Source organism: Labrus mixtus, chromosome 3 (assembly GCF_963584025.1).
Source record: "Labrus mixtus chromosome 3, fLabMix1.1, whole genome shotgun sequence".
NCBI lineage: Eukaryota > Metazoa > Chordata > Actinopteri > Labriformes > Labridae > Labrus > Labrus mixtus.
In genome coordinates, this window is record NC_083614.1 from 6,567,230 (window position 1) to 6,594,788 (window position 27,559).

General features: G+C 40.9%; 2 protein-coding genes across 3 annotated transcripts in view; one reads left to right on the forward strand and one right to left on the reverse strand.

Moving 5' to 3' along the window:
* The window catches only part of wwc3 (WWC family member 3), a 37,879-nt gene extending 23,290 nt beyond the window's left edge, over nt 1-14,589 (forward strand). The window contains exons 6-23 of one of the 2 annotated variants that reach the window (XM_061029979.1): nt 1,720-1,849; nt 2,311-2,460; nt 3,170-3,243; nt 5,413-5,661; nt 5,895-5,984; nt 6,073-6,611; nt 6,694-6,814; nt 7,990-8,070; nt 8,435-8,521; nt 8,609-8,804; nt 8,899-9,069; nt 9,864-9,973; nt 10,057-10,204; nt 11,370-11,534; nt 11,973-12,065; nt 12,153-12,383; nt 12,475-12,602; nt 13,811-14,589. In XM_061029979.1, the coding sequence (XP_060885962.1) occupies nt 1,720-1,849; nt 2,311-2,460; nt 3,170-3,243; nt 5,413-5,661; nt 5,895-5,984; nt 6,073-6,611; nt 6,694-6,814; nt 7,990-8,070; nt 8,435-8,521; nt 8,609-8,804; nt 8,899-9,069; nt 9,864-9,973; nt 10,057-10,204; nt 11,370-11,534; nt 11,973-12,065; nt 12,153-12,383; nt 12,475-12,602; nt 13,811-13,877 (2,830 nt within the window). In that variant the 3' untranslated portion in view covers nt 13,878-14,589. Of the gene's footprint in view, nt 1-1,719; nt 1,850-2,310; nt 2,461-3,169; nt 3,244-5,412; nt 5,662-5,894; nt 5,985-6,072; nt 6,612-6,693; nt 6,815-7,989; nt 8,071-8,434; nt 8,522-8,608; nt 8,805-8,898; nt 9,070-9,863; nt 9,974-10,056; nt 10,205-11,369; nt 11,535-11,972; nt 12,066-12,149; nt 12,384-12,474; nt 12,603-13,810 lie in introns of both variants that reach the window. The other variant, XM_061029970.1, reaches the window with a different exon arrangement.
* Nucleotides 14,590-17,495: 2,906 nt separating this feature from the next.
* Nucleotides 17,496-27,398, reverse strand: traf3ip2l (TRAF3 interacting protein 2-like). Its single transcript, XM_061029998.1, has 10 exons — nt 27,218-27,398; nt 25,858-25,956; nt 22,930-23,567; nt 21,298-21,340; nt 21,152-21,216; nt 20,964-21,061; nt 20,438-20,506; nt 20,220-20,336; nt 18,290-18,364; nt 17,496-18,137 (listed from the first exon to the last, which is right to left on the reverse strand). Exons 2-10 carry the CDS (start codon nt 25,896-25,898, stop codon nt 17,991-17,993), a joined length of 1,293 nt encoding a protein of 430 aa, XP_060885981.1. The 5' UTR covers nt 25,899-25,956; nt 27,218-27,398; the 3' UTR covers nt 17,496-17,990.
* Between the last annotated feature and the right edge of the window lie 161 nt (nt 27,399-27,559).

Here is a 27,559-nt window from a genome sequence, read left to right on the forward strand (position 1 = left end):
ACATCTTCTGACGTACAGATGCTCCCGTTAATCGTCACTACGCTGAAGGAGTTTATCTCTGTTTTACGCCATCTTTTCTGCTCTTCTGTTTTGAACCCTGAATGACCATTTACACAAAACTTCAAACGTAACACTGTCTTCATAACAACTCAAAAACAAGTTTTAAATTAGGCCTAATTTAGCAAATTTGTTGTGAAAATTCTTGAGTATATTCCTTTTTTACAGTACACAGGGTGTAGGGTTCAGTACAGGCAGGCACTGAGGAGTGGGTACTGCCTCTTTTTTTTCTAAGTATATAAACTCTCAGGCCCTGCCAATGGGGCGGGGGGAACAAAGCAGAGCTTGTTTTGGGAGGAAGAGGCAGGGTCGGGTGGATGAACAGTACCTGCTGTTGAAGGAGAGTGAAGGAAGCGGGCTGTGGTGAGAGCAGGGTGGGGGCCACGTGCCAACAAGGCCCAGTGATGGAGGAGGCACTGTGCCGCTCTCCCTCCAGCTCCAAACCAGCAAACCAACCAAACTAAACCAACCCCCAACCTACTCCTAAACCCCCCCCCCCCCCCAAACTGAGGAATATAAGAAGATACACTTTTTGTCATTTTATCCGTTTTACAAACTTTAGAGAGATGAATCAAGCATGAATTATATTTATTTCACTTTTAGTACAAGTAAGGGTCTCATGTCTTATAGGAATAAAAAGTATTAAAGTAGCACCTTCTATATGGGAGCAGGTGCTTAAATAGTTTGACAACAAAGTGATGTAATCTCAGGTGTAAGAGAAGTCATGTAGTGGAGATCTCCCCCCTAAAAATTGTGTCTTTGAAAGCAGCACAATAAAGGCTGAAACCATCCCAGCATGCGGAAACAAACACTGATAAGCATTAGTATACATATAGTGTCATTATTTATATCTGACCACAGGCTAAAAATCACACAGAAAAACTCCTCCACAGAAATACTCAGATGCTCATCCGGTGATTTATTTGTGACTAACTTTCCAACATAAACAGCTTGAAATCGAACACATTGAACTGCAGTTATTCTGATACCAATACCAGTTTTGGCAATAGCTCTAATAAAGCCTCAAATCTGGGGTTGATGTGTATAGCCTATAGTTTAAAAAAACAGAGGATGTTATACAATATGGATATTTATGGAGATGCATTTTGAATCGTAGTTCTTTTAAAATGCATCGTTAGAGCCATGGCTAGCTGAGGACTACAAAAGTTATATTATGAATACCTTCTTTTTTTTTGCAACTCTGAAAACTGCTCCGCTCTGTGACTGAAGAATCTGCGATCAGATATGAAACCGTGGTATTTGTGATCTGTTGCACCGCTAGTTATTATGGGAAACATGAAGCCCTTTTTATTTAAACTGGCCTCATTACTAAAAGCTTTAATTGCACAAACACTCTTGACAAGAAGTTCCCTTCCGTGTTGTAAGTAATACAACAAATACAAAAAAATGTGAAAATATGTTCTAACAAAAGCAGAAACAGGAAATCAATTTTCTGCAAATAGCGTCACTCAGATAGCATTTCATGAACTTGCTTGATTGACACTTGTTTGAGTGTTGTCAGAGAGCTGGATCCATTCTGCAAAATGTGTGAACTCTATTTAAATATCAGTGAAGACTGCGGTTTGAAAGAAAAACAAATCCAGCTGTTAGAACACATGTGGTTTAAGAAGACATCTTAATTTGTGTTTTCCGTCCCCACAGGATTGACAGGAAGATGTCCTGCAGTCAGACTAACTACAAGCTGGACGAGGCGCAGGCCATCTTCACCGAGCTGCGGAGCATCAAGAAGGCCATCAGCACAGGCGAGAAGGAGAGGCAGGACCTCATCCAGGTACCTGGAAAAAAAAGTCTTTCCTCCAACATCCTGCTGAAATAACTGTTGTTAGGATATTCTCTGCTGACCTCTAGTGTCTGTTCACCTCAACTGTCCTGCTGCTTCTCATCTTTGTCTCTTAATGAAGCACATTTCCAGACGTCTGAATCACCGAATACGTCTTTGTAAGAAAAGCAAAAAATCTGAATATAAAAAATAGACGATGATTCAGTCATTACTGTCAGGCCACATTTGCAGAATCATTTCCTGGCATTGTTGCAATCTCTTTATGAATGAATACAGGAGTCGCTCTAAATGTATGAATGATTTTAAACAAGAGACAGAAGCAGATTTTGACTTTTTACGGGGGCATTTTTGTCACACTTTGAGCTTTTTATTTCATGGAGACAAGGTGAAATATTGTTTTGTCTGATTATAATATATATTGTACTTTCTTTAAATTCTCTTTCATCTCCCAGAGTCTGGTGAAGCTGACGGTGAACTTCAAGAGCAGTTTGTCCATCGGTGACTCGCCCAGCGAGGCCGTGAACAGCTCTGGGCCCGCGGGCGACTCGTGCAGTCTGCAGCAGTACTGTGACACCGGCTGTCAGACTGACATCATGGGAGAGGTGAGAGTCACTGCTGCTCCTCCCTGACTCCCCCTCAAAGAAAAGTCTTCAAACTGTATATTTCAACGAAATATAGTTGAATCAAATGTTAACTTTTAGATTCAGTGGGACACTTCATAAGAACAAAGATGGTTTTCTAACCTGATTATATTTTACTTTGACTTTCTATGAGGTATCCTGTACTTAACTTAGGGGCTGGTGATAAGGTTGAAACAGAGGATGATGTTAGGGGGATGGCAGATAGTGTCAGACTCTTAAAACAACACAGTGCTGATGTTTTAACTGGAAAGGAGAACCGCAGACAAACATATTTTTGCAGTTATTTGTTTTCTGGAGCGGTTTATGTTAACCTCAGTAAAGAGAGATGCTCGATATGAGATGAAGCTTCTAGCTACTTTTCTGTCCATAGTTTATTGTCAAAGTTGAAAGTTTTTGTTATTATTTGACAGGACAGTGGATAGAATAGGAAACGGGAGATAGAGTGGGGAATGACATGTGGGAAAGGAGCCACAGGCCGAACCTGAACCTGAACCTGGGGCGCCCTCTTGGAGGACTATAGCCTCCTAAAAGGGGCGTGACCTAACCGCTAGGCCGTCTGTGTTACATGTAGGGGGCTCTGGCTACAAATGGACTGTCCCCTTCAGTTATCAACCGTATGTTGCTTTTATTTGAAGTAATTTGAACCCCCTTTTTAAAATGTTTGTTACAGTATGGATCCCAGGATTCCTCCCATTTAGTGGACAAGGTGAAAGTCAACTGGCAGTACGAGGAAGCCAAGAAAAAGTAAGAACTTCTGCTTTGTTGTTTGTGAGTCGTAGTACTATGACACACCGGCATGCTGCTCTGACTCAAAGAGCCCCTCCTTCAGACTCATTCCTCGTCTCTGTGCGTCGTCCAGTGGGAGGGCGTGTTATGAATAGTATTTGCGCACGGTGGCCATGGCTGCTGAGCGATGTCTGGCCAGAGGAATGAGCTGGGTGGTCACATTCTTCCCTGGCCGCTGCCGCTGCTGCTGACTGTGTGCTGTCTTTGTGTTAGCAGCCAGAGAGAGCACTGCCCACTGCCCGCTCCTCCGCAAGGTGGTTTAATACACACACTTTTCGTTTAAATATATCCCAGCTTGCTCCTATAGTGCAGGATAGATGATGTGTCTACAAAGTCAACACTGAAAGAAGACTCAATTGTTGACTTTTTACTAAAAGTAATGCATGTGATGAACATCAGAATTGTGGTGGAATTTCTGTAGTTATACGTCTGTACATTATAATCTAAATAACTACAGAAATTCCACCACAACAATTACATTGGACGAACCAGATGCGTTGTTTGAGTGTTTTAGCACACATGCTAATTCTCAACACTTTTGAGGGAAAAATAAAAGTTATAATGATGAGAGTATTAATATACAGAAAAAGAAACATTTAGGATGAGAGAGAGAAATGATCAAATGTAGGGACAAGAAGAAAAGCAATATATTCAGAATATAAGCAATAAAACAAAGGTTACACGATCAGACAGTAAACCAGTCGTAAACTACACTTTTAAAAAAAATGTATCCATTAATTGAATCCTCTGTTTAAAGTAGTACTATTTGTCTCTATGAAACTGTGATCAGTTGTGCACCCCCCACAGGTATGTCACATTGTTGTGTGCTATCATATTAGTTTGGCAGTGAGTGTTCAGAGGCCAGCAGTGTGATGCTAGCTGCAGCATCAGGAGTAACCTCGTTATTATACTGGCTTGTGCACGCTTGACAAGTTTCATGTTGCTGTGGTGACCCAGCAAAGGCACTGCCAACTATGACATCAGAGAGGGGAAGGGGGGGGGGGGGGGTGAGAGAGGGGAGACCTGTGGAAACTTGCATGCTCTGTCACTGAGTCACTTCATCTGAAATCCAGCAAAACATGCACACAATGATTTCATCAGAGTTTGGGTCGCAGGCTCTGAGATCCGTCTTAACACAGTCTGAATGAACAATCTGCTGACACACACACACTGTGAGACCACTGAGGCTGAAGCAGCAAGGCGGCTCAGGTACAAATGACAATGTTGAATGTTGTCATTACTGTCTTATCAGGAAGTGTCTGCTTGGCTCAAATATGTGCTTTTACATGCAGCTGATTCTGACATATTGCAACGCAGATTACACAAAGGCTGTACCTAACTCTGCAGGTTAACTTAACTCAGCAAACTCTCACTCAAATATATATATATATATATATATATATATATAGCACTGTTCCTGTAACCGTCCTGACCCAGCTGTTCACACGTGCACCTTACAACAGGAGACGACCTTTATCGCAGCAAGAAAGCAAATTTCAAAAAACCCCAAAGAGACATTTTTTTAAGACATCCAAACCCACAAAGTTTAAATATTTTTATGACATTTTTTATTTAAAAAGAGTCAAATAGAGACTTAATATTATATACAGGGACCCAATGATGTTCTCAACTCAATAGTATACATTTTAGTTGGATCAAGGTCGACTACAGAAATAAACCAAATGTGGCTTTCTTTCAATAGACTAGCAATGATGTAACAGCTGTAGTTTTTAAAACACTGAGACTCTGTTCATCACAAACTGGCATTTATAATTAAAAAACGATACTTTTTCCCTAATGAAGGGATAAGAGCTGAGTGAAGAAATCCCCCGTCCCAAGTGTGCCCCTTTGCCCTACTGATAAGTTTCTTTGTATCATTTAGCTTCTTAGAAAACATGTCCCGCACAAAATGCCCCTGAGACTTCAGATTTGATGATATTCATTAGTCTGAGCTGATGATAATGGCCGTTGATTTTACTTCTTTATTTGTTTGTTATTGTTTGCCCTTTGTATTTTAGTTGCGTAAATATTTGGCTCCAGTTAAGCTTATGTGAACTAATGTTTGTAACCAGCTACTAACAGCTTGCCTAGCCCTGAATGTCTCTATGTCTTCTCTGTTCTCTTAAGGGTGCAGAGTATCCAGCACCAGCTCGCACAGCTGGACAGTGAGAGCTGGTCTGGGCGGGCCGAAGCGGACAGAGACAGAGACTTCATGCAGCTCCTGCGTGAGAAGGAGGCCCTCCTGCAGGAGATCATCCTGGTCAGCAAACAGCAGCATTCTCCAGAGACGCTGCTGCAGCTGGAGGAGGAGCGCTGCAGGCTGGAGGAGGAGGTGCAGAGAGCCCACATCTCCCAGAGCCAGGGAGCCAATCAGAGGTGAGAAAGATGAAGATGTTTGCATTTTTTAGGATGACATCTGTACATGCACTTTTTTAACATTTTTATGTGCCATAACTATTTTATATTATCTCTTAAATATACTCCAGTCTTTCTAATGTTTTCTTTGGGTTTAGCAATAGACAGAAAAGGATCCATCATATAAATATATAACTGCACATATTTTGGTGGGATTTTTGTAAGGCAATGACTTTTGCATCATGTGACATCAGAATCCTGCAGCAGGAGAAGAGGAATGTCTTGCTGAGGCAGCTGGAGGAGGCTACACGCATCACCACCTACCTTCACACCCAGCTGAAGAGGTGCGGCACACACTCATTCTCCAAAGCTGTTAATCGTTCTTCTGTGTCTTTTTTCTCACGGAGTCTCTTTTTCTTATTTTACCTGCAGCCTGTCGGCAAGCTCTCTGACGGTGTCCTCCAGCAGCAGTCGCGGCTCTCTGGCCTCCAGCCGAGGCTCTCTGGCGTCTAGCCGAGGCTCCCTCAGCTCCATCAGCTTCAGCGACATCTACGGCGTCCCCCAGTACGAGCGCCACGACGGGTCCGGGGAGCTGCTCGACCCCCACCTACGCTACCTGCTGCCTCCCGAGGCCGTGTCGAGAGACTGCTCCATGTTCACTCCTGACCACCTGATCCAGAGCAAACCCAAACGCTCCCATGACACCCCGCAATCCCTCGCCTCGCTCTCCTCCCGCTCCTCGCTTTCTTCTCTTTCGCCGCCGAGCTCTCCGATGGACACGCCCTACCACTCGGCCCCTCAGGATTGCCCTCTCACCCAGATGACAGAGGAGTACATGGAGCAGGCGGGTCGCGGGCTGTTAGAGGGTCTGCGCGCTCAGTCCCAGCCGCTCTCACACAGCGCCATGTTGAGCAGTGAGGACGCTGTGGGTCACAGAGACAGCACTGCTCAGGGGGCTTTCACCTCCACAGGTAAGAGACTGAGAACAGATCTCAAATCACTCAATTAAGACTTCCTGATGGTAAATGATGATGAATGTCTTTTCTTCTTCAGGAGTGACTCTGAGGGGAAACAGCGCCAACAGAAGCGGCAGGAGAGCCAGGAGGGTCTCTGCAGGCGTTTCCGAGGACGCTCTGGCCACTGACAGCGGCGTGTTCGAGGCCTGGGGCAGAAGGTGAGACCAGGTCCAACCCTTAAAATTAGAAGTCACAAACCAACACTCTGGAGCAATGGCGCCTCCTTGTGACGGTTAAGAACTGCAACACCCTTCATCCGGCAAGAAAAGGATGGCAAGCCTGCACGCTTACCCTCAAAAAAAGTTTAATAATCACAATGTTTTGATCGATGATGGTCTTCATCAGGTGAAAGATATTTTCGGTGCCACACAAAAACTCACAAAATCTAAATTACTTCATGTGCGTATAACCACTCTCTTCTACAAAAGCAATAATGAAATCACAATGTTTAGCTTTGACAGTTTGTATTCTCTGCCCAGAGGGATTACATGCTGTCACTGGGTCGGCATATAAACATTAGGATTGTTCTTCAAGTCGTCAACTTAAAGGACAATTCTTAAAGAAGAATTTAAAAACCTGGGCCCTTTTTTTCTTTTGTCTTTTTTTACATCTTTTCAGTTTGAAAGGTCTGCTCTAAGGCTAACTACTTGTGTAGATGGCTTCAGCCAAACCCAAACTTTCATCTTACAGGTCCAATGCTCTGCAGACCAAAGTGCTGACCAGCTCAGTTTTCTGATCCTACAGACCTTTTTGGTCAAATGAAAAGTTATTTTATCTTTATTTTTTGAGAAGAAACATTCTTATGCAATCTTTGCAGAACAGAAAAGTTGCTGGTCTGCTGCTGCAGTAACCAGTCAGTATGATTCTATTGTTTGCATAATGTTGTAAAGTTTGTAACCACGTGCATCGTCGCTACATGGCTGCAAACTTCTGGTGGCACTCCATCTCTTGCTACTCAAACTGATGTGCAGGTGCTTTCTGCCTCTCCTTGTCATCTTTAAAAGACACATTTTGTTTGGACAATAAAGTGTATTGGGTTGCTCAGAAAAAAATCCAACACAACAATCCATGCAGCTAAACTTATATTTTGATATTAGCTAACTCATGAGAATCCGATCTGTCTCGGGGTTTTGGTGAAAAAACGAAGAAAAGAGTAAAAAGCTGGTGAACAGCATTACTCCAACTGTCAGGGGGTTTCAATGAGATACAAAGTAAAGAAAATAATGTGTATAAAATAAGAGTAATAGAAGAATGGTGCACTTCAGGATGTTAGTGCAAATAAACGTCTTACTTTAAAAATGTATTTTATTTGTATATTTTTGTCGTTCGTCAGGGCCGAGGAGTCTGATGAGATGTCGTACATGAAAGAGCTGACGTCTGTTAGCGAGCCCACCCAGATCCAACTGGGACTGCTGTGAGTACTGTGTGATTGTAGACTGCATTTTTTTTGGTCAAAATCTTTTTATTGAAATACAAACATGGTATACATGAAGCGCAGTGCTGATCACTGATATTAGAGGATGTTATGAATAAACACCAAACGTAGTTAACAGTCACATCTACATAGGAAGAGTAAGAGACACGCACAAAAATAAAGCTATTAACTGCACATGGTAAATAAGTAAAGCATGGACCTATAGCAACAGCCTGTGTTACCGTTTTACTTTTTAGGTTAATGAAAATAAAAACAATAAACAAAATATGTAGACTGCATGTTGACTGCATGTTGAATCAGTTTAATTTATTAAATCCATATTCCTGTACACTCCTCTTCACAGGTGGGAGTCCAGTTCTCAGTCTCTCCGTCTGCATCTGCTGCAGCTCAAGAGTCTGAACAGGTCCATCGTGAGAGACGGTTATAAAGTGTGAGTATCACTGAAGCCTGATGTGAGGCTCTATTGTTTTATTTTATGTTCCCATCTGTAACCTCGTGTTGTTCTGCTGATGCTCAGGTATGTGAAGGTGCACTTGATTCCGCTGGACGCCGGCAGGGCCTGTGCGTTTTACTGTTGTACGGCTCTGGAGCCACAGTCTCAGATGAGCTTCAACGAAGGCTTCCGCATTCCTGTCCCTCCAAACGCCCTGGCGGTGTGTGCACTGCAGCTGTCCGTCTGTTCGCTGGGACCTCAGGCTCAGGAGGAAGTGCTGGTGGGTCTGAGTGGGCTGGGCAGCTCCACAGAGACACTGATGTGCTTATTCTTTAAATTAAAATAATGATTTATGTTTCTGTGTTTATGTGCAGGGTACGGCCCAACTGAGCCTGGCTGAGTGTGAGGGGAGTGTAGAGATGGTTTATCACTGGCTGAGGGTTCAGGTGCTGAGCGGGACCGAGCTACCCCGACCTGAACAGAAGAGCTTCAGTCACCGCAGACAGCAAGACAGCCAAGAGGACGAGCAACGGCCCAGAGCTACAGTGAGCACCCAGACATAGATATATATGTTCAATAAATACGACAGTACAGGAAGACGTCTTAGACTGTGGAAATGTTATAAAGAAAGTCTTCTCAAAAATGTTTTTAATTTTAGTTACACAATTATTTCTAACACAAACATTCAAGTGAGTGTTGTAACAAATATCAACTACATCTTATAGTTGCCATCAATTATTATCACATAAAGTTAAGTTGTAAACGTTTCTGTATTTGAATCACTCTTACGTTCAATGTAGCTTGGATCAAATTAAAGAACAAAACAGTCTGTGATTGTGATTTACAATCTACATTTTATGAAATAAAGCACAAAAACGAATCAAAGGAATTCAATTTTTAAAAAAAGTCTAGCATTGAATATTACAGAAGAACCAGGAGAGTTCAAGAGAATCAAAGCGACAACTTCAAATTCAACTTTCTCTCAGCTCTGAAAGTCCTTCATGCAATACTTTGTGTTGTATCTGATATAAGCTGAAATGTAGTAGACAAGTATTGAGACAAGTCATGTAATGCAAACCACCTGCTGGAGTAGTGCTACAGGGTTTAGTTATCCTGAGGTTTGAAACTGTGAAAAACAACCACTGCTAATCAGCTGCATTGAAATGGTTGAGGTGTTATTCCTGCAGAGCATTTCTCAGCCGTCTGTGTTTCAGGTGTGCAGCTCGTTAAAGTGACTGTTTGACAGCAATGTGCGTCACAGGACAAACACGCTGAGGAGGAATGTTAACTGTGTGGGGGAGGGATGGCGTGTGATATCATTTGCTCTGTGACATTACAGGACACTGTATGCATGCTGCTGTCACGCACCACCAACACATCCACCCACCTGGAGGAGCGAGAGGCCGAGCTGGAGAAGAGAGATGAGCCTGTGGAGGTGGCGTCTGAGAGGTATTGATTTCACATTGGTTATGATCTCCACTTCTTATTACCTCCAGCATGTCTTAAAGTGAGAGCCGTTTGTGTTTGTGCAGGAGTTGGCAGGCGGAGTCAGTGGACAGCGGTTGCAGTAACAGTACAGCGTTCACAGCTGCATGCTCAGAGGGTCTGTGTGCAGAGGGCATCTGCAACACCACCGGGGGGCGCTGTGATCAGACAACAAGCAAAATGTGTACAGTTAAGGTAAAAGGCTCTTCTCTGCTCAGTCCTTTTACGGCACCAATTCCAACGTGTTACAGCGCACTACAGGTGTTCAAAACATCCGGGGAATCTTCTTCTACCTTTTAGCATCTGTGAACACTTTGTTTGGAGGGAGATTTAGAGGCTGCATGTTCAGTACTCCTCCATTCCCAAAAGAAACAGGACCCCCTTAACAACCAAATGTAGAAATAGTATTTTATTGTTTATTTTCCACAACAAATGTTCACGAGTGATACATTTGACTCTAAAGGAAAGCTTCTTGAATAATTTCTGAATACCAAAAATGCATATTGAAAAGATAAACTGTAAGAAGAAATCAGGCACTCAACAACCACTTTTCAGATCTATTCTTAAAACGTACTTTATCGGAGGACTTTCTCTGATTGAACTCGCTGTCATTGACGCTCCTATTGCAGGTGAATCTGTGATTTAATGAGTTATATGTCACCTGTTTTATGGATGCAAAAGTTGATATCTTTAAGTAAATATGTATGTCAGGATTTTCACTCTTTCAAAAATACTCCTGAAAAACTTGTGCTATTTCCAGACGGAGCTGCATGTGTGGACGCAAACAGCTGAATTTTACTCCGGAGTTTCTCCTGCCAGACCCATCACAATTATTCAGCAGAAAGTTGCATTTTGTTCTCCAGTATGTTCTTTTAATATTGTTCCATCCAACTACACTTAGAATTGATATAAAGGCAAATATTCTCGTCTGTTTAGCGGACTCTGTTGCTTCGTCTGCCACTTCTGCATCATTCTTTTCACATCTTGCCTCAGGACAGGAGCATATGTGAACAACCAGGTCAAGAGATTTTCAGGAGAAGTCCTCATGAAATGATCTAGACATTTTCAAGAGTGCGTACTGTATGTGAAAACAGCTCCTGACTGTAATGTTACTAAGATCTTTAAAAAAAGAGAGAAAAACAGTAGAAGACTATGACAACAGTCACAGTGTCATGACTCAGCATTAGCACATGTTATGAAAATCTATTTAACTGAGAGATTTCAGAACACCTGCCTCATCGTCTCTGCTGTTGCTTCAAGAAGAAAATGAATCCAGGATGATTGAACTTCAGCAGTGATGTGTTCAGAAGACGATCTGAACCACACATGCATTCACGGTGTTGTTGATTTGATGTTGCAGGTGGAGAAGGCCACCATGACCGAGGGTCTGTTCCCAGAACCGGTGCGGGTCCGCGCCAAAGAGAGGGGGGGTCGCTGGGGTCACGCCTCGCCCTTCATGCGAGGTAGCACCATCGTTCGCTCTCAGACTTTCTCACCTGGAGCTCGCAGTCAGTATGTCTGCAGGGTGAGTCTCATTTGTACTAGGGAAGTATATTTTTAGAAGAAGACTTTTGTTGTAAATAAATACTAAAAGTTTCTTCCCACACAGTTTGTGATTGTAAAGCCGCTAAAGACGTTTAAAAAATATATTTTGTGTGTGTAAAGGAAGGTTAAATTAAAGGTTGTTTTGTAATTTTGCAGGCTTAACTTTTTATACTCACTTAAAGATATTGAAATGAGGCCCTAACAATGTTTTTATAATAAAGATTATTTTGGTCACTGGCCCAGATGGAAGAAACAAAAAAAAAAAAAGCTACACCACTTAATTTCTGAAAAACATAGGTAGTGATGCAAAATTGTTATTGACCTGGATTTTCTCAATCGGTGCATCCCCAATTTCTACTACCTCCATTTTTGAATCCTTGTGAACATCTGTTAATGTTTTGTGAATGTCCTTTTTCAGTTGTACCGCAGTGACAGTGACAGCTCAACTCTACCAAAGAAAACTCCCTTTGTCAGGAACACGTTAGAAAGAAGGACGCTGCGGTATAAACAGGTAAAGCCTCTCTTACAGAAAGCCTGCATTGATTTAACATGTAGTATCTAGTTTCTGAGTGGACAGTGTTTGTGTTTGTGTTAGCAGCAGTCTTACCGCTCCTCCCTGGCCGAGCAGCCGACACGTACGTCGCTGGACCTGGAGCTGGATCTCCAGGCCTGCAGGACGCGTCAGAGGCAGCTGATGGAGGAGCTGAGTGCCCTGCGGGAGCTGAAGCTGCGACTGGAGGAGCCGCAGGTCAGAGAGGACACAGAGCTCCCCCACTGGGCCCTCAGGGACGAGCGCTTCCGCTGCCTGCTCAGAGAGGCCCAGAGACAGGTGAGCGCTGCAGTGACTTTATGAATCATGTGAAGCTAGGCCACACACACAGTGGAGGTTGACTGTGTTTATTTATTTTTATTTGCTGCAGGCCGGTCAAAGCAAGCAGGAGCAGCGTCAGGAGGAGGCGGCAGAGAGGAGGCTGAGGAAGGCCTCCAAAGAAGTTTTGAAGATGAGGGGGCAGAGCCAGAAGGAGCCGCTGCCGGTGCAGACATTCAGGTGGGGATGAGCTGACTCCTGATCCGCTTTCACACCGTTAAACCTCGGGTACTGTTCTCCTCACACTGGTAAAGTCACAGTGTAAGGGAGCTGAAACATTTTAGTCTCAGTAATCTGAAAAGTGAGCCAGTGATCAGTCTGCCCTTACCGTACTGGGCCTGACATTGAATGAATCCTAATTCTGTTTTTTTCTCTACAACAAAGACACTGGTACATACCTGTAACTTATTTCCACATGTCGAGGAAAGTTGTTTCCTCTTTGGCAGCTTAAAACACGAGTCAGAAACTCTAGCATGTGGAAATGGGTCGCAGACTGAAAACATTTGGTGAGAACAGTAACATTGAAGAGCCTTGCAGAGGGTTCCTGTAAACATACAAAGTTTCTGTTTACAGTCCCTGTTCTTGAACAAACACAGCATGTGTGCATCCTGGAGGTGTAACAAACAAGCCACGTGCATTTTACTCAATTTCTTTTAAAGGTGTAGACCAAAATAGCCAGCTAACAAGCAGTATTTAAACTGCTACAATACCTGCATGTCATAATTTATTTGTACCCCAGTATGACAAAAAAAAAACGTTCTGTATGTTTTACTCACCTTTAGAGCTCTTAGATTTAAAGCAACATGCAGTAACACAGCGACAGCTTGAACAGTCAGTGGTGTAGCGAGAACAGCTCAGCATAGCAAGAAGCCACCAAAAACCATCTGAAGTGCCCTGCCTGGAGGGTGCTGGCATAGAAGTGCCTACAAATATATCCAGCCCTCATGTTGAATCCTTTTAAGATAAGATAATCCTTTATTTGTCCCACAACGGGGAAATTTACATTGTTACAGCAGCAAAGAGCAAAGATTGCAAACAAAAAGTGAACACAGTACAATTTCAGTAAAAAAAAAGAAAAATTAAGAATGTACAAAAAAATAGATACTAAAAAATAGATTAAAAAAAAAAAATAATAATAATAATAAAATAAAATAAAAATATTGATCATGAGCCTGGAATAATATTTTTCTTTCATCCAGACCTTAAATCAATCGAAAAATATGCATAAATATATACATTTGCGTTCCCAATAAGGGGTTGTGTTGATGCAGGCCTGTGTTAATCAGATGTCGAGACATGAAGTTATGAAACATGTTCTTTTTCTAACTTTTAGAAAAAACTGTGTGTGTGATATTTCCTTGTGTGTGTGATATTTCCTTGTTCTGCAGAGAGAAGATGGCTTTTTTCACAAGACCAAGGTTCAACATACCTCCTCTGCCGGCTGACGACGTATGAGAGCTTCCCTCTGTGTTTGTGACTAAACATGAAGTATTTGTGGAATATTCTGAGCTCATGAAGTACAAAGTTCTTTCTACCAACGGACGCAGGCGGAGCGACACTCAGATCATGTTGAAGATAAAGAAGGTTTCACATTTTCAGAAGAAGTTTGTGAGGCTTTTATGAACTCAATCACACACCATGAACAGTTAACGACAGCAGAACAGCTTCGTTTCCCCCCCTGTTCCCCCCTCCCCCTCGAGGACGACGTCTCTCACCAGGAAACCACATCTCTGTCCTCCTGTCTGTTCTGTTGTCTGTGCTTACAAAAAGCTGGAAGATGATGGGAACAAAGGTCGGACAGATTCACTGTACTGTAACTTATTTTATAGTACTTTTTCCTTGAAGGAAATTAAGAGAAACGCTTCCTGCTTTTTAAGTGTATTTTGTAGCTTTGAACAAATAGCACTTCAATGTTTTTACATACGGTCAAATGGAACTGATTTGTTTTCTGTTACCTAATTCTTAAGAGTTATTTACATCAAATGTCACTTTGTAATCCACTTTTATTACAGATGTTGTCTTTTTGTTATGTTATTAAAATTAATATTATTTCATGTACTTTTCAATATAAGGATGAATATATGAACACTGTATTCAGATTGTTTTTTATGATGTCTGTATGAACATCTGCAGTGTTACCTCTCGTGAAGATAAAACCATTAAACCACGCCTCGCCGTTTTAATCAGCGTTACTGCTGGACCTATTTCACCTCTGCCTGTTCCGCACACACTAGAGTTTTTCTGTAAGTGTGTCACACATGATAGTTCTCTAACCACACACAGGTTGTGTTGACCCATTTACTAAGCGGCAGGCAGGCAGCAGCGTCAGCTCGATGCGACTTCCTGTCTTAGCTTTTCCACACAAAACCACCAGAGACTCACTCTACTGTAACTCTGCTAGAATCTCTCCTCGGACACCTGAATGTCTGAAAACTCATTTCATTTTTTTTTAAATGTAAAGTAAATCTAGGAATCAGGAAAACCCACATTAAGATGAAGATGTAGGCAGCAGTACATTTCAACAAAGTAACATAAAACACAAAAGAATTGTTGAACACAGGTTGAAATATCCTCGATCACGGCGCAGAAGTTATTAGTCAAAGCATCTACAACCTGATGCATCTTCTTCCAACACCTTCAATCTGCTTTACAAAAGGATTTAAAGATACAAATCCTCCTGCAGCAGGAGCAGCATACCTGAAACTTCTTCTCCCCATTTCAAGACGCACTTTGGGAACAGATAACAAGAATATGTTTTGTGACAGCGAAGACTGGAGCTTCCAACATGTTTCAAAAGAATAAAATGACAGTATGACATGACAGTGATTTAGTCTTCGAGTAGACAATGCAGGCCAGCCCACTCGACCATATAGAATACCATGATGATTAGTTATTAAATCTCAACATATGGGGTGTTCAAGTGTCATAAGAGAAAAAACTTGGCTGTCAGGTTCCTCGATCCCAAAAAGAAAATTGCAGCTCGATGTTTGAAAAATGTCTCGCTGGCCTGCAGGCAAACAGGTCTCTGCTTGTCTTTGGTTAACTTGTGTTCAGGTTCATTTCACAAACACTGATTTATGTTCCCAAGGAGAGTGTGAGATACAGTTCTTCTCTTTTTCAATTTACCTTAAACATTACAATCTATATCTATAGGAGCCTCGAGCAGCAGTGATCAGGGTCCTGCAGATTGAGAATTAGGATATTTGTCATTTAATTGGCCAGAGAAAAACTTGAAATGGACTTAATTCATCATGGTTACACTACATTCTGATGCTCTAATGGGGAACTTATATCTATCTTCAGAAATGTTTGATGTAACAATATTTTATATGATGAAATTTTTGTTTTTGAGATTCATTATTATTATCATTATTATTGTCCTATAGCCTCAGCTGAAGATCCGTTTTCATTAGCCTGTGTAAATAAGACGTACTAACAGTGTTTGACTCTGAAGTGTCTGTAGAGGAACTCAAAGGGCGGATGTAAAATATGGCAGCATAGCATTTGTGTCTTCCATATTGTCCATTCTCTCTTGAGGTGCACGCATTTCTAAGCACAACACGTGTTTAGCTCAGTGGGTAGAGCAGGAGCACTTATACAGAGGCTTCAGTCTTTGACACATCAGCCGCAGCTTTGACCCTTTGATGCATGTCTACCCCACTCTCACCCTACCACATTTTGTGTCTGTCTTCAGTTGTCCTATAATTAAAAGCAAAAAGCCCCAAAATAATCTGAAGAAATGTATGACTCCTTAGAATATTGACATGAAATATCTCCATAATAACTTGAGATCACTGAAGTCCATAGATGACCCAGGCAGGTTTTGGTATGATTAGCCATATCTATGACAACACGTCAACAAAAGAGAGAGAGAGAAAAAAAGTTTATAGGTGACATATTATCCTCCTTTTCATTAAGTTTCATTACGTCTTAGAGCTCCTTAAAACATGTGTGTGAAGTTTCTTGTTCTAAATCCACTCTGATCCTGTATTTGATCATGACTATAAACCCCTCTATTTCAGCCCTGCTCAGAACAGGCTGTTTCTGTGTCTGTACCTTTAAATATGTAAATGTAAAGGTTTGTAGACAGATGAATGACACATACAGTATTAGTGTTAGAAAAACATTCTGAAGTGTATTATGAAACCTTTAAGGCCAAAAGACCCTGTCAGCAAAGACACAGATACAAACCAGAGATTGAAAACAAGATAATCTGTTTGTATACCAATCTTTTGCCTACCCTGTAACTGTCAAAATGTCAAACCTAAGATTAAAAAGAGTCTTTTTAAGTGTCTGAGTAGCAGGTTAAGTTTGGACCTTTCCTGCTCCTGTCTCTTTTAACACCTACACATTGAGTAGCGAAGAACAAGAGAGACTTACAGGGACTTGTGGTCATCAGAAACAATCGCAATTCACATGAAAATGATGTACCATTAACATTCATGTGCGGTATTTGATGATTTCACAGACATGTTTTGGAGACCTCTGAGACTTATTTGAACTTGTTGAAAAGGAGGATAAGTATGTGACCTTTAAACTGCAACTTTTTCCTCAAAATCTTTTGTTGACATGTTGTCATAGATATGGCTAGTTGCTTAAAGTGGATTTATACATCTTTTACGTGTTTCACCCCTTCCACTTTCAGGGACCATAAACTTTTACATTTCTGTATTCTGTCAGTGAATATCAGAGCTGCTTGCATTGTGTCCAGTAATTTCCCATATGTTTTAAAAATGGCTTCAATGTGCAAAAACAGTGTTACTCTTAAAGCTTTCAGAAAGTCTGACCCTTGTTTACCAATAAAGAGAAAATGTTTACTTTCTATACAGCAAAAGAAATGTCTCTTAACAATAAGCAGCATGCACCAACTGCATAAAGACAGAGAGAATAATGTGTCTTTTTTTGTTATCTCTTACAAACAGTCACTCCATCCAGCGTGGCTGCAGTTTGCATGAGACAGAAACTGCAATAAACAGATAATATCACAAGCAGCGTGCACTTGACACATCTGTGTGTTTACTTTTGATAAATGAAAGCTCAGCTGTTCAATTCTGCAAATATCCAGACCACAGGTTATTCATTTCATCTGTCAAGTATTTAATGAAACAGCACAGGCACACGTGAATCTTTATAAAAACAGTTTTCATTTACTACGACATGCAGGACCTTAACATTGTGCTTTTAAAAAGCTAAACATGTACGGGCTGCAGAGGTGATGTGAGTAGCACCAGTTCAAGTGACTCATGGTGTTGTAGCTGGTTTAACAGACTGCAGGGAGGTTAAAACATACCGAGCGACGAGTGATGCACTTTGAGGAACTGCAGAGAATAAACATTTCATTAATAAACCGGCTCTCTCTGTGCGTCACATGCCTTTCAAAAGAACTCATTATATTATGTAACAAACACAACTCAGGAGACAAGTTCACACAATGCCTGAAACATCACAACTCACACTCAAGTAAAAAAAAAAAAAATAATAATAATCATACACATGCTCCAGGCGTTCACCTCGATAAGGAGCAGCAAACAGTTCAGGTCTTTGTGTTGGGCTCAGAGCTCAGGGAGTCTATATGGGGATGGAGACGATGGTGGGTAGTTCCCCGACAGGTGGAGGGTTGTACTTCTCCACCCTCATCAGTCTCCGCAGGATGTCGTCTCGATCGCGCGGCCAGGCGTACACGTGTGTGTTCTGGAGCCAGTTGGGGACATGACACTGCGGTAGTAAAAACACAGAGACGGCTGAGGTGAGTGGCTTTAATCATCCAACGATGTTTTGTTGATGGTGGTATGTGTGGTATGTGTTTACCAGCAGAGACAGTAACAGACTTATATTCCCTCCCTCGTCTTTTAATGAGAAGCTCTAACCTTTTTGGCCCCGGGGAACATGATGGGAATGAACCTGAAATTCTTGCTGCCGTTCTGGATGAACTCGTTCTGGAGCTGAAAGACACACAGAAACAAAAAAAGAGAATTATCAATATAAATAATACAGTTATACACTTTCACACAACGCTGACTCTGAGACCACCAACTCAACCACTGAGCCACAGCTGCCCCAAAAGAGAATCAATACGATGGAAATAAAGGTCAACAAATTGCAAAGTTCATATTTCTATTACTTCTATTTTGCATCTAAATGATGAAGTACAAATATTGAGAATAAATTCAAGATGTTGAGAATGAAATCAAAATGTCATTAAAATGTTTTGTGGCACAATAAAAGATTTACATCTTATCCATCTGTTACAGTTTTCACAGTCAAAGTATTTTGTTGTTGCATTTTGATGATGAACTAGAAATCAAAAAGAAATCCTTCTCTGATTCTTTTTCTTTTATACCAGGCACTGATACTGGAAGTATTTCTTTACTCTCAACATGTAATCCTCCTTCTCTATTTTTAAGTTATGGCTGGCTCAGCACTTTATGATATTTTAGTCATATCTCTGATCTTGTGTGTCCAAAGAGTTTGCATTTATTTATCTTAATGTAGTTCATGCTCTGTTACAAAATACAAGATGTAAAGTAGAGACAAAGAAAGAGAAACATTTGGAGGGAATAACTGAAGATAAAAAGCTGAAATCTGATATAAATGACAGAGTTTGAAATATTGTTTGAGATGGATTGAGCACTGCTCACCAACCCCAAATCAACCCGAGTCAATAACCCAACTCTCAGTTCTCATAATGTATGACTCATAACTCCACCACCGACTATCAGAAATGTACAAATCAGGAAGTAATGGATGCAAAGCCTTGTTGTTGGCATCACTGTCAAATTCTTAAAATGTGGTTCTTTATTTGTCAAATAGGCTTTCAAAATGAGGATGAGAAGATCCTCTCTTCACATAAATGCAAGAAGTAAACAGAATGAGTATAGGAACATCGTGAAAAGATACAGACCACATCCTAGATCTAAATTTAGATTATCAGCTTTCTCTATAACCGAGCGTCAACTCTGAAACACATCATCAGCGGAAAATCTAATTTAAGTCGCCATGAAATGAAAATTATCTGAGTATTTTTTACATCAAATTAATAACTGTATTTTCTCTTCCTGTAAAACTTTTCAAATGTCTGATGACTCATCCTGCACTATTTCAGCTTTTCTTCCCGACGTTATGTCCTACCTGCTATCTTGTGATTGGTCCTATCCTGTTTTATTTGAAAGAGGTCACGACATAGCAGTTAGATAACTTAAAGTTTATTAGAGATAATTAGAGGTTTATGTCACGTTTAGTTTATGGTATTTTTAATCATTAATGTGTATTTGTGTCTTACATGTAAGAACCTTACTATGACATTCTTCTGCTGTACATTTTAACAGCACTTTGATAATAGAAGACTAAGACCTACATAGCGCTTTCTGAATAGTCAAAGACATGCATGTGAAGGTTTGATGCAGGAAAGGAACATTACAAATAGTTAAAATCTCTCCGTGCACCACGCAAGTTTCCTTCCCTGTATTTGAATTATGTTCAATTGCATCATCATAACCAATTAAAAAATTGTTTCTCAAAGCCTAGCCTCTGGACCCACCACCAACTCCTTCATGAGAAACATCGACTAACATTTCAGATATTATTCAACCAGTCAGATTGATTTCATGAAATGTGTAGTTTGGACCTCAGATGGTGCAGAACATGAGACAGAACAAAGAAACATGTTTGAAAAGCACTTTCTTTTCCAGGCACACATTGGCAACCCACTGAAAACAGTTCCACAGCCCACTTTTGGATGAGCCCACCGGTTGAGAACCACTGAATGAACAAAACACAAATATATTTGAATGTTTGAACCTGTTTGTGGATGTAGACGGTGTTGAAGGTCCTCTCGTCGTTCTCCACACCGACAGGTGAGGCCGTCACCGTCTCGTAGTACTTTGGGCTGATGATGATGATGATCAGGTATTCTTTCTGAGTGAAGGGGAATCATACAAAACACTATTTATGTGCTGCTTTTAGACCACTTCAGAAAACATCAAAGATGATTTGTTAACTAAGATGCTTTTTTATACCTCACTGAGGTATCTCTCCATGAAGTCTATCTTGCTGATACTCCTGAACTGCTGCTCGAAAAGATCAATCTGAAACAAATGAAGACACCACAACGTTGAACCCTTAACAAAACCTCCCAACATATGTCAATATCTCATTTATTTTTGAATAAATGTGACAATTAATTGTACAAACTCATTGCACAACTAATTGGCTGACTGTTCAACTGCAGCTCTGAAGCAACAGAACCTAAATCTGTTTGTGTCCGTCTCGATAAAAGCCCCATAACTCAGAAAAATATACAACTAGATGAATTTGAATCTAGGTCTATGAAAACGCTCCACACAAGTAAGGTAGACACCAACTCATTATGTTGACACTAAAAGCAGGAAATCAATCACTATTATTGAAACATTTCATTGTTTTTGTGGCATTTATAAACATAAAGACATATAATCAAATAATGATGTTCTATCCACCTGCAACAGTTTACCTCATCATCATTAGCTTTGCAGGTAATCTCAGACTTTAATAAACTGTCCTTACGTGCGTATCGAAGCCGTTGTGTCGTAGCAGAGCAACAAAGTTGATGATCTCGTTGACGTGCTTGTCATTGTCAGCTTCATAAGTGACAAAGACCCTCCCTGTATTCAAAAGCAACAGATACATAGATTACAAAAACATGAAACTGAGTGTGCAGGAGTTGTCTAGATAATCTGCAGGTGAACACTCACTCTGCTCCAGAGATAGTGGCATGCTGCCCTGAGGCTGCTTCTCTGCAGCAGGAGGTTTGAAACCACTGAAAGGAGATAAACATCTTTTTTTCACATTGCCTCAAACAAACAATATTTCAGTAATGCAGAATTTAAATGAATCTCACATGTGTGTGTATCGAGTTCCAGGCAGTCTGTAGTCACCGGGGTCTACAGCAGCAAAGACAGAATAAAGAACATGTTGCATGATGACAAAAAACAGTGCTTTATTTGTAGTTGAGCTCTGCTTGGCTGGGCCTGATTTAAAGTAACAAGACATACCTCTATAGGTGAGAAGCAATCAGAGGTACACCTTTCACTACCTAATGTTAAAGTGTGTTCATACCAGCACAAAACTCCCAAATAATTCTTCAAGTTTTTCGGGCTGAGTTGCACGTTTGAACACCAGCGAGTCTAATTTTTCACTCTAACTTTATCCAGAGTTTTTCCTGCCAGCCCTTAAGTATATTTTCCGCAGAAAGTCCAAGTGAGCTGATGTGAGGTGAATTCTCCTGATTATATCCTCACATTAGTTCATTCCTAGGGATCGTTGCACGACCATGGACTGTAAGCATGCGACCTGTACGACCTCTGTGCATTTGGTCTTCTCTTCAGTAGTTTGTTCTTCTCCACTCTTTGGTTGATTTTGTGATTCTGTCAAACTACACAGAGCTTAGATATGAAAGGCAAATATTTTCATTATAGTGTCATTAAGTGGAATCTGTTGCTTCATCTGCATTTCCGTGTTGTTATTTTTACGTCATGTCTAACGTCAGGAGGTGCATGTGTGAACAACCAGATCAGGAGGATAATTAACTAGAAATCTTCAGGATTGCAAACGGCTTTAGTTTGTCAGGCAGGTAGTTTGAAGTGTGAGCAGATAAGAAAGGAAAATAATAAGCAAGTTGATACACAGCTTCTGCCTTAGGGATTGCAAATATATTATGCATACAGGTGCATGTTGATTGATCTGGTTTAACGTAGTGTGTGTGTGGGGGGGGGGGGACAACAGGTAAAAAGAAAACTTATTACACCATCAGCCAGTAGGTACAAACAATGTTAGCTATCTTTAGGCACATGTTCTTCACATGTATGCTTCATGCACAGGCTGTCTATCATGAAGCTTCTCATCTCTTAGGCAGTTTTGTTAACATAACTAAGTTTACAAAACTCTGATTAAATAATACAACACAACACAATTTGAAAGCAAAACCAAAAAAAAAAAAAAACAGGCCTAAAGCAAAATGAACCACTTCCTCTCTGTAACTTAGAGGGAAGTTATGTAGAAACATATCTGCTCATCGATTTTCTGTCTCGTCAGTTTCCTGCTAACACACCTTTTCTCATATATAAAATTGTCCGATCCAGAGTTGTCAATAGAAACCTGCATGAAAAATGAATCTATCATTTTGCTATGTATCATGTTGTAACGTATCGTATCTAAACATAATGTATCGTGCTGTATTGTATTTTAATATCTTAACATATGATATAATTTTGTATCGTATAGATCTTAACATAACGTATCATGTTCTATCATATTTTTTAGATGGTATTTGTTCGATCGAATCATAATGTATCGCATTGATTTGTATCTTTCAGCACAGGTCCTACCCATGAGTAAAAAAAGGGATTTTTTTCAAACAAAAAGTTTTGTACTTGAAAATGTATTTTACTTTCAGTTTAAGTTTTGGATCGTATTAAAGTTGTTTGGTCTGAAATAAAACACAAAGAGTAATCTTATTCATAATCAAACTTACAGTGCTGACTGTAATCCTGCTGATATGGAGGCCAGGGTTGTTTGCTGGTCATCGGCCCCCTGTTAAATTCGTCTGCAGGACACTGAGCACAGCATGCAGCTCCCTGTGGCGAGCAGGAGTACGGCGGCAGCGTGTGGTGGTACAGGTTGGCTGAGGGCGGGTTGGAGCACAGAGACAGTGGCTGCTCTAAGCTGCTCATAATGGAGCTGTTTCTACTCGGGAGTAACACAGATTTACACCCAGATAGACAGCTCTCCCCGGAGCAGCTGGAGAAATCTTTCTGGCTCAGGCTGCAGGACTGGAGGCTGTTGGGATAACCCGACCAGCTGCTGGCGAGGCTCGGGTGGAGCCAGGAGTTATTGGCCTGGCTGGGGAATGGCGTGGGCTGGCTGTACCCTGCAGGCAGACTGCCAGGAGGCTGATACACGTTAAAGCTTGGGCCGGGTGGAGGGTGAGCATGTTCCCGATCTCTGTGTCGGCTGAACATGGACTCATCGGGGAAGGTGGGGTGGTCTGGGTGGAGGGTGGAGTCTGGCTTGTGGAGGACGCTGGCTTCTCGCTCCTCCATACTCATTGTTTCATCGTCCTCCTCAGGTGTGTTGAGACTGCTCAGGTACCTGCTCAACTGGCTGACGCGACTGTAAGAGAAAAACAAATTCTTATATTGAGTAAATGTTGAATAAGGAAATGTAAATATGCCTTTTCTTTGTGATGTATTATATTTGTTTAAGATATTAAAAAAGCTTTATTGTGTCTGTGTTATGTTGTGGAGTTAAGACCAACCAGGTTGTCTGCAAATTTCTGTTTTCCCAAGTTGAAAACTTCTTTGTCTTAAAAATGAAGCCAACAAAGAAGTCCCAAAAACAGCCATTCATCACGTGTCCACTTGAGGCACATTCCAGAAGTGAGTCAATCCCCAAAGAGAGTTAAAGTGACAAACTTTACAACAGAATTGAACATGTGATTTGTTTTGTCTCTGTAGCTTATTTTTATATTTATGTTAGGTCTATTTATACATATATGATAATAATAATAATATACAAGTTATATTATTAAAAGGCTCAAAGCTACACATTAACAGTAGCTGTTTGCTAGGTGTCATTTTAGCTAATTTAGTCACTGAACTCACCCGCTACTCTTGGATTGTGTTGTGCATTTAAGAATATTTGTATGCATGTATTGGGAAATATGTTTGGTTGTCGGATGAATTGCACAAGAAGAAGTCTTTGCTCCAGCTTTTTGAGAAAAGAAACTTTAGAGCTGATATGTTAGCATTAATTAGCAGGTAGGCCTATCTGTGTCATACCTGCTTGCTAGCCGTGTATTCAGTGTATTCAGTGTATTGATTTATTATGTCATCTTATGCACAGGAGTCAGGATTGCTGTTGTCTTTTCCCTGCAGAGAAGATGGCCAGACTGCTCAGAAAACTGGTTATTTTTGAGTTAGCTGGTTTGTTTTTGTTCACCAGTAGCTCATTCTTGTTCAGATGACATGTCCGCTACATTTCATTAACTCTTTTAGCCTTCTTTTTTTTTTTGTCATTATCCAATAGTCCAGTGGATAGAATGGGAAACCGGGGAAAGAGAGTAAGGAATGAATTGCGAGAAAGGAGCCACAAGTCAGACTTCAACCGCGGCCGTCCACTTGGAGGACTTTAGCCTCCATACACCCCTTTTTAACTCATTTAGTCTGATACATAAAAACTCCAGTCAGTAAGCCAGCACCAAGCATCAATCAGTGTGAAACACGATGGAAAAGAAGCTCATTCACCAGCTATTAGCCGTGTGCATGACTTTGATAACACAGGCTAACATTTGCTCTTGTTGAGCTTTATCTACTCGCTCACTTCTGGCTCCAAAAAAACACAACATGTATTAACCAACGCAAGGACTCAGAAAGGCAGATTGACAAACCAACTTGAAGAATGAATTCATGTCAGCTTTTTATTTAGTCTGTGGGTTTTCCTCATTGGCATACTTATGCTACACCTCAAGTGCTACTCAAGTGCTGCTCATTCCTGTCCTAAAAGAACATCAAGGCATGGTTTCACCCAGCAGCTCATCTGTAACACATTTTAAAAATTAATCAGCCATGACTTGTGTGGACAGCTTGATTAGTTTTCCCTTTGTTGCATGCACCTTGTTGGACAATCCTCTGTGTTTGGTCAGATGTTAGTCAAATATATTCTAAATGAAGATTAGATTGTAAAGCCTTCTTAAAACATCACTCACATTCAATAACAACAAAATCAATGTACAGTTATTTCTAACCAGGGAGAACAAAAACACTTCAACTGTTACATCTATTCAATAGTTCCCGAGGTGTCGTGGGACTAATTGAATGAAACACCAGAGAAGGGAGGTTCCCAGTTGACATCCCCAGTGATGTCCTGGCTCCCGCTGCACATCGGTCTATCAATTGAGCTGTGGGGTCCAATAGGGTCCATGTAGGGTAGGTATAGTATCAACATTGTAACTACCTGGTTAGCTTGCATAAACAGAGCCTGGGTCTTTTGAAGGTAGAAATGTTGTTTTGGTTGCTGTAGCAATTAGGGAGCATATAGGGTATGTTATGTTTCTTATCGCTTTCTGAGCGCTCCGCTTATCTTATTGTCCTTTCAGGGCCCCAAGTATCGTGTGTTTATTTTTAAAGGTCAACAGTTGATGTGGCACATTGGTATAGTACAGTGTGTGCATGTGAATATAGTCATATATGTTTTAAATGTATTACTCTTAATAAGTGGAGTGCCATAAATAGAAAAAAATGCTTGTGGTAGAAAAGCTGATATAAAAGCAAAAGAAGTTTGTATAACTTTTTTGTTGTTTCAACAGAAGAGTTGTGTTGTGTGTTATTCTGTGGTAATGAGGCCATACTGATGGGAGCATTTCTGTTGGGGAGGCGGGGTGAAACTTTGTTTTTATGCTCACCTATATGGTGCTGAAGCTGAGTGGACTGAAGCGGGCAGCATCACTGGACCTCCTCCTCCTGACGTCCATGTGTGTCGGTTTAAAGCTGTTCCTTAAACTCTGTGGAAGAAAGGTGACGTGTGTCTTTGGTTAAGTCAAATACCTGCATCTTCATAATACACCAATCAACACAGATCAGTGAGAATTTTAGAGCTCCATGAAGCGGCTTTGACCTCAGCCCACTCACCTTTTTGAGCAGATTGAGATCATGACAAAGTGTCTCCCACACAGGGGATTTCTTCTCTAAGTGTTTCATACTCAGAAGACAAATTCACTCACACGTGGGAATTAAGAAATTGTGCCTCTCATGGCAGAAAAAAAAAAGACTCGGATGGAAAATAAAACCACAAAACTTCCAAAAGTTGGGTCGTGATAATTATGACTAATGACTATTTTTATATCATTAACAGCTGCCGTTGAGAAACTGTAAACAATATTTAGGAGAGTAAACAATATTTGTTTGTGGTTTAATGAAGGCGTTTTAACATGTTAATGTCAATCAAATGGCTGAAGAAGAGCATAAGCACACTGGCTCAAAGAGTTTTTATTCAATCACGTCTCAACCAGACTTCTTCAGGTGATCATTTTTGACATCGGTGTTACAATCCATATTTACACTCAACGCAAATGGGCTTATACACTATGATGGTGTAGACAAACATTCAAAATGTCCCGAAAGTGATACCAAATATATAACCCTATAACAATCTACTTTAACATGTAAACATAGAAAGGCGAAATATACATCAAAACTTATTCAAAGGACTCATTCACACAGGCAGGATCCAAAATAAAGTACTGGAGCACATGAATCACTTACGAAACATCTATTAAGGTGCAATGGACTTCTCTGAGAGCACCGACATCAATCTGCTGCTGAAGCGCAAGTTTCCTTCTACTTCGGCACTTATTAAACAACACTAAAAAAAACATTGTATAAAATATAAAGTTCAAAGACAAATCCTAAAAACTACTTTCCTTCCCCCTCCATAATGTCGAGGAAATCGACCCTATCGGCTACATACCACCCGATGACAGGACAACAATGAAAAGTGAAGGCACAATGACTTGCTCAACAAAAACATGTTACAAAATAATAATTCAAACTAATTACTAAGACTCTTATTTGAAGTTTGCTGCATCTTTCCAACTCGATTTTCCCGGAGTTAATGGTAATATTTGTTTAAAATTGTATTTAACTTCTGCCTACTCGCTTGTGAGAAATTGTTCGGTTAAATGAGCCTTAAACAAAGTGTTCACCACTACCTAGTAGTCAAACACTCGTACAGGTAACATGTTATGTAAGTAAACAGTCACTCACCGTCGCTGCTGTATATCCGCAGGTGAGTGAGTCTCGTGCGCGTTCACTGATTTAACGTGAAAAAAAACCTAGAAAAGATAAACCCTAAAAGCACGTCCAGGTGAGTACAAACATGTACCTCTCATGTGATGTGTGCTCCCGAGTCAGATGAAAGATTGAGGCATTTGACTAATGTTTTATTCACTCCACCGCACAGCAGCACCGCCCCTTTCAAACTCCACCTTTTACCTAGTGCGTGTGTGTGTGTGTGTGTGTGTGTGTGTGTGTGTGTGTGTGTGTGTGTGGGGGGGGGCTGCAGCTTCCTCAACAAACACACACTGGATTTATTACACAAACCTCCAA